Source organism: Aulonocara sp. 'chitande type north' Nkhata Bay, linkage group LG7, assembly GCF_057382095.1.
Source record: "Aulonocara sp. 'chitande type north' Nkhata Bay isolate Kocher_YH1m ecotype deep benthic linkage group LG7, A_spYH_male_GT1.1, whole genome shotgun sequence".
NCBI lineage: Eukaryota > Metazoa > Chordata > Actinopteri > Cichliformes > Cichlidae > Aulonocara > Aulonocara sp. 'chitande type north' Nkhata Bay.
The window spans coordinates 49,615,141-49,631,138 of record NC_141350.1 but is presented as its reverse complement, the minus strand read 5'-3'; the positions used below and the strand labels follow the sequence as shown (position 1 = coordinate 49,631,138).

The window sequence follows — 15,998 nt, the reverse complement described above, 5'->3', positions numbered from 1 at the left end:
ATTTTATTTTTGCAACTATGAGGTAACATATCAAAGTTGAAGGATTGTTAATAAATTATGCTATAAAATCAAACATTTTTAGAAATAAATGCACATTATTCAAATTTTTGTTGCAGTTGACTATCAGTGTTACATTTTGACATTAATATGATATAATTTAAAATGTAAAGCAGACCTAAGCAGCAAATTGAAGAACATTGTAAATGGAATGCATTTTATTTGTGTAATTATGTGGTGACATATCAAGGTCAAAGCATTGTTAATATATTATACCCTCAAATATAACACTAAAGAAACAAATGGGATATTTTGTAACTGTGTAACAGCCTTACATTCGTTTTTACTCTTGTATCACAGTCACCTCAAACACCTTGAGACGACTGTTGTGAATTGGTAGTGTATAAATAAAATTGAATTGAATTGATTTGAATGATATCATTTTAAACTTAAAGCAGACAATACAGATGCGAATACTGCAGCCATTCCCCAACTCTCTGTGAATGGTTCTCATGGCCATTGATCAATGGGCTTTGATCAGTGGTTGGTGATCAATAGTTATGACAATTTGCATATTAATGATCAAGGAACTCACCTCAAAGCCCAGTGTTCATTCAGCGGGCTAGTTTCAGTCACTGTGCAAATGTACTGTTTGGGGAAACCTGCAGTCAGCTGAGACTGAACAAGTCACTTGGATGAGTGACGAAACATTTCTCCCAGTGAAAACGCTACATCCAGATGAACAGAAGACCTGTATGATTGAGCATGCATCAAGACGACTTACTGTGCAGAGTTATTTGTGAAACACTAAGCCACAGTGCCTACAGATGCATTCTTTCTAATGGCCTGCAGGGGGCAATGGATCCAAAAACAAGTAGGATTATATAAAGGCGAATAAGAAAATCACCCAACTGGTAATGAGCTGATGAAGTTTTGATCTGAATCGCTAGTTTTAGCATTTAGCATCAGGTACATTTTGTAAATTTAGTTCACTATGGAGTAAAATCAATACTAAAGAAGTGACTACTGTATGAGCAGGCACTTCAACCCCTTGCTTGTGATACCTAAGATGACTAGACATCCAGTCTATGAGTGTAGTTCACTGATGTATTTCTTTTATAAGCTGCCTATAATGCATACTAGTTAACAATTAAATCTTCTTAATTTTGGTCTTTTCATGTGGTACACGACCTTTGAACAAGGCAAAGAAAAAAAAAGTTGGGTTTTTTTGCCTTGTATTACAAGCTGATTTGATTCGTATAACTTTACACTGCATATTTCAAAAAGAGAACCCAATCTTAAGAAACTAAAATGAATCCATATATGCACATTAAAGCACAAATGATGAATCGGTTTACTATGCAGCAGCAGGTCCAGTGTAACAGCAATAATTAATTAGGTTGTAGCATCAAGGAAATGACGCATGCGTAACGCTTTATACAAACTGCCTCAACAAGGTCAACCTGACATATTTCTCAACCTGAGCATGTGATTATTCTTAACCACTGCTTTGAGTCATTACCCACAGTTACACCAATCACTCCCACTGGCCAGAAAGGTTTCTGACTCAGAGGCATCTCCACCCTGCCAGCATTGTTTGCGTTAATTGTCATGCAAAGTAACTGCAATTCCCTGGTGTCCCTTTGAGTTCCTCTGTCCACATTTAAAACCAATCAGCCTTCCATTACTTGCATGGACAGACAGAGCATTTCCTCTCGGAAACAACAGTTGTGAAGCCGTTAAACAAGCGTGCAACAGGATTAAACAGCATACCATGGGCATTACAGCACACTGCTCTTCCTCCTGTCATTTCCTGTTGATGATCCGCTTTCTTCCATAGCGGCCTAAGTTGGCCTCAGTTTATAAGGTTGGGTGAGATGTCACACTCACTTAGCACATGGAGAATATAAACTATTTAGGGCTCAAGTGGTAAGTGTTTGGAGAATCTTACTATTTAGAAGCACAGAGCATTCAGATAATCCCATCGTCTCCCAGCATGCAAAGGTCAATCACTGATTTATGCCCTAAAACTATTCTTATCTACTTTCAGTGGCATGGAAATGGTGGTAAATAATTAATAATATTAACTTCAGAAAGAAATTAACATTTAGCTCACAAATCATGAGCCACCGGTTAAATTCTGACTATAATAAATTAAGATAATTTTTGACTGATTCTTTTACGGACAAAGTATTTCTCTCATACAATTCTTGGGCTGATACTATGTTAAAAAAACAGAAACACTTTTATGACTTTATAAATGAGATCAACCTCAGTAGGTGTTCATATGCAGAGACGGTCTTCATGTATAACACGACTTTACCTGAAGAGACAACCGTGGCAGCTTTCACAATTTGCCTGATTTGCCATGCTTTGGCAAACTGCTCCAAAGTTTTACAAAAAAAAAGAAAAAAGAAAGAAAACCTCAGCTTTCAGACCTTTACTTCAGAAGCAGCTTCCATTCAGTGAGACATAGACATTAAGATTCCCTGTTCACACTGAGACTTCATAGAAGAAACGTTAAGGAGAAGGGAAAACACCATATTTTTCATGTTTTAGCAGTAACTCTACTGGTGATATTCTCTGCAGTGGAGCACGTACCAAAAGTTAGTTTAGGCTTTCATCTGCTACTTCAAGATCAGCATTACCAGACAGAGGATTAATACAATCAACCCCAAAACCTGATACAGCAACAAACACAGGAAAGACACAGCTAAACTGAACTGCATGCAGCTGCAAGGAGAATTGGCAACCAGACAGCTTTGCAATAAACTCCTTTTCTTTTGAGAACAGCGTTCTGTGAACAGATGAGGCAAATGTTCAACTTTCTGACAGAATGTGAAACACTGTGTTTAAATAAGTATGGTATTGCACACACACCAAAACCTCAAATATAAAGCCTGGTGGAGCAAGTTTTGTCTTCATGTTCAACATCTTGACCTATAATACTGGTGAGAATATATGCAGACTGTATACATGTGCCCTCTGTGAGGACAATGGTAAAGCTTCAGACTACTTTAAACATTCAGTTTCAGATGCTTTTTTTCCTCCTCTAGGATCTGTATAATGTCACAGAGATGGGATAATAACACAGTCAGCTCCAGCACACAACTCTGGTAGGGAGCGCTGCAGCTCCTTTAAACTTCACACACTGTTCTGCAATAACATAGACAACTTTCAGTGGATTTTCAGTTCAGTCAGACTGTTCGTCCATATGAGTTGGACAAAAAAAATCCAAACGGATCACAAACTTTTCTTGCAGCTGTGCATAAACTACATTAACAACTTGAGAGCACATCTGCAAACAAAACTATAGCCTCTCACTGACAACCTGGGATCAGGTTCAGTTACCTTTACATGTGAATGGCAGGCCATCTTAGATGGGCTCAGTGCAAACGGCTAACAACTGTTCATTCCAGCTGTAACCACTGGCTTTAATAAGTGGCCAAACCAGCTGCACATAGTCTTTAACTAATGGCTCAAAACAGGTGGGAGACAACAAAGGATCCCACTGTGCTGTAATTGCTCACAAATACCTGGATCCCCCGTGCACTTCACTTTGACTTGCATGTCTTCACTGAGCCCTCTAGGAGCCACAGTGGAGTGCATCTGTGTAGAGCGCCACAGTGTGGATAAAGACCATACAATATATGGTTATGTTTTGTGCCGATAAACAGTAATATGTTACCAGGCATGAATGGCCCAGGATACTCACACCCTGTAGTTACATCAAGTATTATGATAGGTTACATGAATAGTAAACATATAATATAAGTGGATGTGAAGAGCCTGTCTTTTGGCTTCAGTTATATATTTCGGAAAGTTCCAGTTACTATAAGATTGACGTCTTTCTCATATAAATATATTTTACATCAAATATGATGACCGCTAGCTTAGCAGAATGATTTTGTCTGGCACATAAACTCATGTAAAAACACAACTTGATTTAAAGTTTATATGCTTTTGAGTTGTTGGCAGGCAGATTTGTCAAAATGAGTTTTTTTCCCCCTAAATACCTTCAGACAGCCCATCTGTTTCCCCGCCTCCAGGCTTTGTGCAAAGCTAAAAAGCTACCTAGCAGTTGTAGCCTCACATGTGGAGAAAAGATCTGAAAACAGCATATCGGTTTTCTTGCACATATGTCGAAAAATAAGATACTTATTATTAAAAATGCTAAAATATTAATGTAATGTGGTTCTAAAGTATAGAACGCAAACCTTAACAGTATGACATTTCCATATCTTCAAAGCAGTTTTAGTCCATTGAATTGATAATTGCAAACCTCAGTCCTGCGGTATAACCACATAGAAAAAAAAATTAAGGCAAAGGGAGCACAGTAGGTGTTAAAAAAGGGGCCAAAATGAGCTAAATATTCCGTACACACAAACATGGGATAGATTTTTGTCTGCAGACTTGTTGTGAAATGTTAAGCTCTTCCAGACCCTGACTGCACATCTTGCCAAGTGGAGGAAGCAGCTGCTGCTGGCAGAGAAAACAATGCAGACACTGTAACTACCTTGTTTAGTGATAAATGACAAAAATATGTGTCATAGTTCTCCCAGCCTGTGTGTGTCCATGTTGAGATTAAAAGGAGCACATCAGCGTCTCCTCTCTTTTGTCTTCTGCAGTCGTCTTGTTTGTGTGCAAGCAGGGGCAAGTTGAGATTCAATAATAGGTCTAATGATAGTCTTCTCCGAGGTCCGCGCATCATAAATGACTCTAACATCACAGGAAGTCGGTCACTGGCTGGCGAGCTACGCTACACGGCAAAGCGAATTGTCCATTCATACGGAATGATGAGTATTAAGAGCGGAAACAAAAAGAAAAAAAACCACTGCTCCCATTTTCTTTTTCATCTTTTGTTTATGACTGTTGGTACCCTTATCTACAGGGTCCATTTCACTCATGAGTAATATCATCTCCAGATGGTCTAAACATGCAGCTGTAACAAAGAAGCCTGTAGTAAACAAGTTAAGGAAATACTTAAGCAGTAGCAGGACAGAGGCTGTGCATAGAAAAGCTTTCAAAAGGCTCAAATAATAAACTCATTACTGTTACCTTGATGGGATGACAATAAATTAGTTAATCCATACAGGGGTAAGCTATGAATCGACTGATGAACCACCTCCATCCCTCGTTCGTTATCTCCAGCAAACCCAGGGTTGGAGGAGGGGGGGAATAAAGAGGCGTCCTGAATGAGTTACAAAGTCCTGGCTGTCTGAGTCAATGTGAGGACGGGAGTTTCTGACTGGAGGAGCTGCTCTGCCAGTTTTTGGCCCGGCTCAGAATGAGTGAGTGAGCACAGCTGAGAGGGTGTGAAAGAGAAATGGGAGGGAGGGGGTGGGAAGGGGGGATTTGGAAAAGCAGGGGGAGGTTGGTGAGCACACACACACACACACACACACACACACACACACACACACACACACACACACATCCACAAACTTCTGCAGAGCACTGTAATGGGAACAATAGGTAGAGCTCTCTGAAGGCTTAGGCTTAACAGAGGCCAGGGTTCTCCAGAGGGCATGACCCCCATGTGCAAACATGGAATCTCCCATTCCCACCACAATGCTTTTTTAACATTAAGACTATAATGATGTAATCATATTGACCTTTTAAATGTGCAATCAGGCATTAATGACAAAATAAACAACATTTAGAGTTTGTGTACGAGACTAAAACTTCTGCTTTTTTACTCCACTTTATATCAGTCGATGCAATTGATTTATCAAAACTAAAAACCTTAAATCTTTGGTGTACTAGTGGAAAAACATCAGCAGAAGGTTGAATGAACACTCGGCTACAAAGTATGCTGGAGATTAAGCTGTTTAATTTGCCTTAGTTTGCATGGCTGATTTACTAAATGAGAAAAAAATATACACTAGCTTTTGGCTGTCTCTCTATCTTGGTTTTATGCTTAAACTAAGAGTCATCCTCTTTTAAGATAACAACATAAATGTATTTGCAAAATGAGTCATCATCAGCAAAAATGGCAAAGGTCAGCGCATGCTTAAATCTTCTCAAATGTGAGGATTTGCTACTTTTTTCTGAACATATAGATCATCGACTCAAAAAGGTCACCTGAGGAGCTTAGGCTAACCTTTTTCATTTCTTGTGACATTTTATACAATCAAAAATAATTCCTAAACTTACATTATAATAAGGTTATATATTTTCTGTCTGTGTTTTTAAAACGTTAAATCGTCCTTCAAAGTATTTTCAAAACAGCTATACTCTCATTACAAGTCTGCCACGCTGCTGGTGATACAGCTCCCCTCTCTGCAGTTATATCTTCCCACGTATTTCTAATGGGTGTCCCGTTTCACCACCCCCCCACCCCCATCACCACCACAGCAAGGTATCGACGGCTAATTCTCACCCTGGTGACATGGTGGTCCTTGCCTGTCAATAGATGTAGTCTGAAGACAGACATCACAACATTAGCCTGAATCCCTAAAGACCTTGTCTAGCAGAGAACACAGACTCCATAGATGTTTCTATGGCTATCCATTACCATCTGATGCCGAATGAGTAACATAGTGAATAGGAGTGGGGAGGTCAAAGGGGACAAGGATTGTTTGGCTCTACTGTCTCTTTTACAGGCGCCTGTAGGAAAGTGGATAACCCTGGCATCAAAAAGAAGGAAAAAAGAAAGGAGACTAACAGCCACATCTCAAAAATCGCTGTATTATTTACTTTTCAAAGGCTAACATGATACCGTGTCTAGTTGAACCCACAAGAATATGCATAGTCGAAGTCAAGGTTGTCATGTTTTAAGGTGTAGTTGCATTAAAAAAAAAAAAAAAAAAAAAAAAAATCAAACAAGTTATTATCAAGTTATTCTGCAAATACACATTCACCTCTGTCGTCACAGGATATGAAAAGAAATCAAGTGAAATTGCAGCTGTTGGGTAGAAAAAGTGAGTTGAGTTTCAATGAGCTGTCATGAGCACAAGCAGGGAAGCAATGGGTCAGTCCGTTCAGGGAGGTCACAGGACTGTCAAAGAGCCAAGTGTCTCTGTTCTGATTTCATGCCAACTAAATAAAGAGCTATGTCTGTGTGTTCTGCCAAGGCTGCTGTAAATATACCATTATGTAAGGGGAATCAATTTCAACTTCTGAAGGAAGGAAGTGCGGCTCAAGCAGGCCTTGAAGCCCAGAGCTTGTAACGTAAGCTGGCATGATAATCATAAAGGCTAGACACTAAAGCAGAGGTGCAGTAAGGGGGGGGGGGGGGGTGTCACACAGTCAGATTTAAACATACCAGCATTTTATTTTTTTAGGTTTTATTATTAGTGTGTGATTTAATGTAATATAAGCTTTTTTCAAAGAATGTATTAATATTCTTCTTCTAGAAAAAGAACAAAAGGATAACACTGGTATATCCACGCCTTCCTCCAATGGAAACTGTTGGCTGCCCTCAGGGTGGGGAAATTTGAATCAAACAGTCTAAAATAAGCTATGTTTTGCTTTGAAAAGCTGCTGCAGGGGTGTAAAGCATAGGCGATACGCAGTGAACGTGCTAATGGATGGGAAAAGACCAGAAGAATCCTTTAATATGCGACTTGTTTTTTTAAAAGAAGGGTCCAAAGCCACAAAAGAAAACTGTAAACATTCCCAAATGATATTCATGTAGGTTCTCCGGTGTCGTTAAGAAACCACAATCATTCTGTTCAACCTATTTATTGCCGTGGCAGCATAAAGCAGACTTCGAACACATTTAAGTTGTTCATGATAACAATTTAAGTTTGTTAAAATACCAAAATCGTTACGAGTGAACCTTTTGGAGCACTGACAGCTTTAGTGGCTACTAGCTGCTGGATTGATATCTCATTTAAATGTTAGGGAGCACTGAGTTTTGGTGAGGGCTAGCAGCTGTTGTCACTTGAACACTTGCACACAACGCTGTGAGGTTAAAACATTACATTAGCGATACAGGCATAATGATGCTGGAGGGAAACTTCTGGAAAGGTGCAGAACACGCAGATCCAAGAGAAAAACCTCAAATGGCCTCACAGAAGTCAACCCTCCCACAGATACAGCGTGCTTTTAGTCTGGTATCGTCATCACCACACTGTCTGAGAATTTGTTTTGTGTATAGCCAGAGACACTTTGAACAGCTAAGCTCTCTGTGGGGCTGGATTGTATCTGACAGGATGAGTGGTATACTGTATTTTTTAAGTGAATGCATTCAGTCTGTGTGGAAGGAATACGTTGTCACGGTTATGTAAACACACTGGATCACACTATAACCGATTTGACAAACGTGTCGTGCACCCCTGGCTTGGGAGACTGTAAATCTGTGTGGGAGTCATTGCCAAAGAATTCAGTGATGTGAACTCTGCACTACCAAAATGTTTGTCCGACATCTAAAACGTTTTTCATTTACATACAGGAAGCTGTCAGGGGTAATTCCCACACAAACAGTGTAATATCGGATTCCACCCATCAAAGGACTTTTGTGGTAAAAAAGCAAAAACAAAAAAAAGAGGAAAAAGAAAAATAAAGACATGTCATCAGCCTCAAATATCCTCATTGTTAACAAGGATATTTTTAGATGATGCAGTTTGCTACTTGATTACTAAAATCAATTACAATATTGTTGATGGAGCCACTGGGAGACAAACTTCTTGGCGCTTGAAGATTGCAGTGAGCTTTTCCTTTATCCTCACCAGAGAAAAGAACAAGGAGTGGACTTGACAAAGTACCTGTTGCCCCACTCAGTAATACCTTCTAATATCAGCTTTCAGCACTGATGAGGGCCTCAGGGTAGATGCACACCTGCAGTCCCTGCAGTCAAAATAAGTAGTCTGAGTCAGCCTGGCCTTTGGGAAGCCCTTTGAACCTTTCACACAGGGCTGTGGAGACGTGACTTCTGGTATATTTTGAATAATGGAGGCAGAATAGACGGTTGAATCTATTTTCCCCACGAGAACCCATAGACTTAAAAATATATATGCATGCAAGCTTTTCCCTAGCTCAGCTCTTGTGAAGAATAGAAATTCTGAAAACACAAATTATCTTTTCCTTTAATTTCATTCACCTTGTAAAATGAAGTCGTTTTGGACACTTCCATGAGAAGTATAAATCAGTATTTTCATTTCCTAGATTGCTGTAGCGATGTAGAGAGATTGAGGAGCTTGTCGGGGCAACGTTATTTTGATAGAGATAAATCTCACTGGCAGTCATCATTTATCATGCTGGACGTGAGATTCCCACCAATGCATTTTCTACTTGGTGGCTATGGCTATAAAACAAGAAACATGAATATGGATAACTATTAAGAAATGTGTTTCCAAGTTACACTGTGCACTTCTATAATAATCTGCTTAATAGGGTCAGGTGACTGGGTGAATATACTGGCTCTAAGGTCAAAGTTTCACAATTTTGAGGAGATTTTTTACCAGTTTATTGAGTTTTAGTTCTATATTCACACATCTGAAGGATGGCTTTGTATTCATTTTTTAAGATGTTGCTGAAATTGCTTGTGGAGATCTCTGCAACCCTTACCCATGCTGCACAAAGACCTCCTCAAATACACTGATTGTCATCTTTCTCGAAAACCCCTTTGTGCACCATAAAACACTCAGGTATGAAAATATCTGCAATCTGGACATTCAGTGCTTAGTGTGAGCTTCAGTAAGATGGACGAACAAGTGAGTCTACATATTGATCACTGCAGCATTGCTAGCACTATTTTTTTCCCCCCTGACAAAGTTGGCTAAAACACTGCACTGTCTGCTAGAAAGTGATGCATTGGAGAGACAAAGAAATGCAGATGATGATGAAGACTCTCAGTGTTGACCTTCTGCTGAGGTTTTTCCACTAGTACAGCAAAGACTTATCATAAGGTGAGAGGCTATGACTGCAGTGATAGGTTGCCAATATGTTGCAATGTTGCAGATGGACAGCTATCCACACTCCGCGCCAATTTAGAATCCCCAGTTAATTTAAAAACACGGACGTCTTTGTACTGTGGAAGGAAGCCAGCGTAGCTGGAGAGAACCCACACACGCCTGTGGAGAATATGCAGACTCTACAAAGCTGATATTATTAGTTGGTCTAGCATCATTACTTGCCACCTCCCCACCAGTTAAGTAATCAAAGAGACATGTTGGTTTCATTCAACACTTTTCACCTTTTTGGTTTAAATGTGACAGGTTTCAGGATGTCTCAGCTAAAGTCAGGAGAGTCAGTTTGCACTCTTGGCTTCTAACACATCACTTTTATTGAAATACTCATTACAACTTCCCAGACTGCTTTAATTCACTGTTCCCACCTTTGCTCTCCTCACTGCCATCATTCAGCTTTTTCTCATGTGTAGCCAAACATTATGTACAATACAGTATTTCTTTTGTCTAGTTTCTCTCCTCATTTGTTGCCTTGGATTTTCACATGAGAATGTCTTAACTAGGATGGATTTACAAGCAGGCGGGGAGCTGTGAGTTCAGGACTCTGTTCTGTTATCTCCCCCAAGCAGCCAAGCAAAGTGAAATTTGAACCGGCTAGGAGAATGTTCTCCACCAAGCATGATTTTTCTTCCTCTGGCAAGATTTATTTTAAAGCTACATATATGCATAGTGCAACCAAATTGAGTCACACTTACATATATTGCGTATGGTTTATGGATGTTATTCCTTTGAAAGACTTTAAATTGTAATTTTGAAATGACATGGTAAAGATAGAGAGTAGGGTTTAGTGATGGGATTTCCGGCTCTTTTTAGAGAACCGGCTCTTTCGGCTCGGCTCACTAAAAAGAGCCGGCTCTTTCGGCTCCGAACCGGCTCTTCAGGTTGTTTTGTTGCTTTAATTAATTTATTATTACCTAGAATATAAAATTATGCACAAAATGAACTACTAATGTAAAAAAAAAGGTGGTTTTATTTATATATGTTTATATATAAATATATGTGGTGGCCCCTAGAGACAAAGCACGTACAAACTCCAAAACATATTCCTAGAGTTAACTGAACTTCCAAAACAGAGCTACCTAGATCACTTAAATAACACAATTGAAAGCATGTGTGTATTATTTGTGTATTTATACACAAGCACTCATATATATTCAAATAATTTAAAAAAAAAAAGTTCATTTACCTGTTACTACCACACACCAAATCCGGTCGTTGGTACTTGCTAACTTGTGTAGCCACTAGGTAACAAAAGCTCAACACTGTGCCCTAGCATCCTGGAGCACTTCTGTTGTGTTTTGTACATGTTTTGGAGTTTTTACGTGTTTTGGAGTTTGCACGTGTTTTGGAGTTTGCACGTGCTTTGTCTGTAGGGGCCACCGTAAATATACTTTTATTTATTCACTCCACATAAAATGTAATAAATAAATCATATAATACAAAAACCAACTGGTCACAGTTCAACTTTTAACTATTTAAATTTTCAGCTTTTTCCTTTTAAACAAATTTTAAGTGAAACAACACAAAACTCTGCAAACCACAACACAATTAAATATAAATTAAAATATGAAAACAAAAAGAACATGCACATTCTCTGTCATATGGGCCTGCATGAATAAACTTTCTGAATCCTTTATCATCCGCAACTGAAAATAGTTGTGGATGAGTACTATACCTTTCTAATGTGATGTTGTTGTCCCTGGCTCTCTTTCTCTCTCTCCTCCTGTGCAACTGCAAGTGTAACTACCACCCCTCCTCCCTCTTCCCAGTGCAAAGCACAAGGCTCGCATGCAGAGTGAAGCGGAAAAAAAGTGTGAGAGAGAGGGTGAGAGAAAGGGGGGGAAAAACCCCCCACAGCTTTCGATAAGGAGCCGGATCGCGTCTTTCATGTCAAAGACCCGGCTCTAAGAGCCAATTCGTTCACGACCGACACATCACTAGTAGGGTTGCCAAATGCTGACTTAATAACTGCAGACCTCCGAACCTACTCTGGCATTAACATCAGTATAAACTGCACTAAAGCTTCACAGCCTGTTATCCATGATTGAGCAGCTCCTGTAGGTGTAAAAAATAAAAAACAAAACAAAGAAAGAAACCCCCACACTAATAATGCCTTACAAAGATCTAGCATAGACAAAGATGAAATAATAGTTTAAAAATTAACTGAACTCAAATATTCTGGATGATCAAAGTTATTTCTAATTGTGAAATCAACCCAAACAAGCTTTTTTTTTGTGGCTCAAAGTCTATGTAATAAGACCAAACAAGCTAGTTTTGACTCCTAAAATATTTCTAATTCAATGAAAAAGAAAAATGGCATCAAACCCTGACATCAAAAACCACGAGCATCAGACTGTAGATTCTCATCTGATGTGAGCAGCAATCAGAAATGGGTGGCAAGTTAACTGAAATCGTGTGAGGACAGGTTGAGCTGTTTGGTTCAACTAGAGAAAGACAGGGAAACAAGGCTAGGGCTTAGAGAAAACTAAGTAAAATCACGGAAATTAGCTGTACTTTGTAAAAATATGCCACAGTTACTTGTTTTGAGCTATCAGTTGTAGTCCTCCTATAGCAGGGACGACAATACAATGAGTAGCTGGTAAAACCACCAGTAGAAGCACATAATTCTCAAAAAAAGAAAAAAAAAAGGTTATTTCATGTACTTAGTCACAACCTCCATTATTAAAAGCTTCTTTTAAATTATTTAAAACATAATATTTTGTCAAAAGGACACAAGGTATAATGTTTTAGTTAGCTAAAGCTAACGTATATTACTTTATGTTAGCTTCAGCGTTCATATAATGTTAGCTACTGCAAACATTTTAGCCTATGAAACACCACAGGCTATACCAACTGTCTCAAAGAAAAAGGTAATTTGGGATAACCTCAAGTCTTACTGCCTGACAAGTCAGGTTGCAGCTAACGCTGCACATATATTACACAAACAGCATCTGTAGGCATATGCTGCCCCCATCAGTTTTGAAAGAATTGCAGCCTTGGTACATATACCGCCAATGGTACCTAAGTGCCCCCCCAGTACTGATGTGTTTTAAGAATTCTGGTATCAAATGGTGTTGGAAGTATTGTTTGTATGACATCCCTAACAGTTAGTGTACCATTAGCCATGAATATTTACAGGTTTCCATCTGGTCAAACACATTCTGTATGAAATATTAATGCCTAGTTTACTATATATGTTATTAATTATTTTGTCAGAAATAGTTCAATGATCACAAAGCATATTTACAAAAATGATACCAATGGAAGGAAAATTAATAACTTCTTTCTTCTCAAAATCAATCACAGCTGCAAAAACTGTAAACCATAAAGTGGAACTTATAAAACACCCATCTGCTCACATTCTGCTTTATGTATGTATGTATATATATATATATATATATATATATATATATATATATATATATATATATATATATATATATATATATATATATATATATTTATATCCCAGAAAAACAGAAATTTGCAACTGAACTACAAGCAGCTTTGTGCCTGACGTCAGATCCTTCACTTTGAATTAAGTCCAAAAAGCATCTCATAATGACACTGTCTAAATCAAATACAGACATATTGGTTTTCATTATTGGTATGCAAAAAGACACACCTGGGTTATAGTTTAGATCCATGGGATGCAGATGAAGACGTGCCCCCTCTCAGGTGAAGGCTGAGGTAGCGAAAGCCACGCTCTTGCTGCTTACTGCTGACCCCCACGTGCCACTTCTTCATCTGTTCTTGTTGTGCACCACTAGCAGCTCTATCACCCTATTTTTCTGCTGAAACACAGTCCGCTGCACTTCATATTCTCCCCCACCTTTCTTTGCTTATCCTCCACGTCATATAAGTCTTCTACAACTTCATTTTGCTAAGTCAAACGCAGGTCAATGTGACACATCGATCAGTGGCAGTTAGGCGAGGTCAGGCCAAGGCTAGCGTGTCTGCATACCTCTCAGGAAGCCTTTTTCTCAATATACAGTATACTTCTGTCAAAGGAGCTGAAAGAGCGGAGGAAGCACATTTTTGAGACACACGCGAAACGACTGCAGGACAGAAAGCGATGAGTGAAACGGCAAACCGGAGGCAAGATGGTGTGTCTGCTCTTCTCTGAAGAGCCCCTGAAGGAAGTGAGTGGGGTGGGGTGGGAGCTAGTGGTGGAGGGAGGTGGGTTGCATCATAAATCAGGCGTCCCTCCCTGGAGTGGGACCTGTAAATCTGGTGAACGAAGAATGGGCACTCAGCCGAATGAGTCATCCACAGTGCTCTATAAATACTGCTGTACAGGGTCGGCAAGGCTGTTGCTACTGGTGGCCAAGAAACCCAGAGACACTGGGGTTTCTCCCTCTGAACGGAAGGTCTTTAATAACCCTCTTATCTTTTTCAGTCCAAGCCAGACTTGTAGGTGAACTACACATTACTTGCTTCCTTTAAGTGGGAGAGAAGCTGGCAGAAAAGGTATTTAACATTTAACACCAACACTACCTGTTGGGAGTCAAACACAGGAAAACATGAAAAAAAAAAAGACGTGGGAAGAGATCTAAATATTTACCCAGAGGAAAAATCAGTTTACATACCATTGGTCTGGACATTCATATGAACTGGCCCCGACAGACAAACACAGTATAACAGTCCAGCTGAAACTTACTTCAGTGGAGGCCCAAATGTGTACTCACTGAAACCTGGCCTATCAGATACACGGTGGGGGGCAGGGGTTGTGGAAAGACATTGGAGTGGGAGTCTGATAATGGACATTGGTATGCAAGTTTCAAATACCAAGCCCCCCTCCCAGAATAAGGCTGTTATGTAAGCATCTGTGCTTCCTGTCCTGCTTCTCTCTCTGGCTTAAACTGTTTTTTGCATTTTCTCGAGAGGATCGAGAGGCATGGATTCTCACAAACGGGGATGTTGTGATGCATGGATACAAGAAAGGAGGAAGTCTGGAATCCTGGAGCCTAAATGAGAGTCAGGAGGACATCTCAAACATCTACTACATACAAAAGGCATGCAGCATATTGTCTGGAAATGCCGGCCTCCCTTTTCCTGCTTTTTGTCAAGTCTGTTCGATCCAGATGTAACATTACAATTATGGCGTGTTTAGCTTTATACCACTTATTGTCCTTCACAGATCGAATGCAAAGTAGTTTGCTTGCATAAGCTTGTGATTTATCATCTTTTGACTGAATGACAGCTAATGGAGGACATCATTAAGTGAAACGCCTCTTTTGTAAAGTATGAAAATGTAGCAGGCGACATTTCATATCCATTCATCCAGTATTTTATCCTCTAGGGCTGTTTTTGCAAATGCCTTTTCCCATTTACCAGCTGATCAATCATGACTTCATGAAAAATGGCCCTAGTCAACACAGGGTACAGTCTGAGCTATTATGTGGATTCTCATGGGTTTTAGTTCCACCACTAAAACACACAAACTACACATTGTGTTGTTATAGAGAAATGCAAGTGGGCTGAAGCCACTAATCAAACTGCTGCTAACATATAAAACCAAAAACTATATTTATGTTGCGTTTTGCGTAGGAAGTTGCCTTCCTGCGCGGGAAAAAAAAGTATTTTGTTAACTGTCAAACCATCAAATTCAATGTGCAGTGGTTTGCTGTTGATATTACAATCCCTCCTAACAATCATTTAACTTAAATTTGTTGAATCAAATCATTTTTATGCTCCTTAGATATTAGTTTCAATCCTCAGTCAGTTAGCATACTCTAGCGTAACAAAGGAAACAATGTGTATGACAGACTCTTCCAAACCAAAGATGACCAAAATGAAGTAAGTGTGGCAAAACATCAGGCTCTTATTTCTACAGTGAGAGGCTCAAATGGCTGTTGTTGGTTGGATTTTGTTAAGCCTCAGTCACACAGGCCTAGGGATTAGCTCCTAAACCCCTGCAACTACCGGTAGCTAATGAAGTTAGTTAGACTACGTCCACACTAGCCCGGATAGATTTGAAAACGGCGCTTTCAGTTGTTTTCAAAGAGTTGCGTGTCCACACTAAAACGGCAGAAAACGCTGACGCTGCAGTTCCGCGCATACGCAAAAGCGAGTGAGAATTAAAGA

General features: G+C 39.5%; 1 protein-coding gene across 3 annotated transcripts in view; it reads right to left on the bottom strand.

The window, feature by feature from the left end:
• arhgap24 (Rho GTPase activating protein 24) overlaps positions 1 to 15,998 on the bottom strand; it is an 88,057-nt gene that overhangs the window by 23,734 nt on the left and 48,325 nt on the right. The window contains exon 1 of one of the 3 annotated variants that reach the window (XM_086301009.1): positions 13,537 to 13,938. The exons of 1 other annotated variant lie outside the window; for it this stretch is intronic. In XM_086301009.1, coding sequence (XP_086157135.1) covers positions 13,537 to 13,558 — 22 coding nt within the window. In that variant the 5' untranslated portion in view covers positions 13,559 to 13,938. Of the gene's footprint in view, positions 1 to 5,055; positions 5,166 to 13,536; positions 13,939 to 15,998 lie in introns of those variants that run through there. One more of the 3 variants, XM_086301008.1, reaches the window with a different exon arrangement.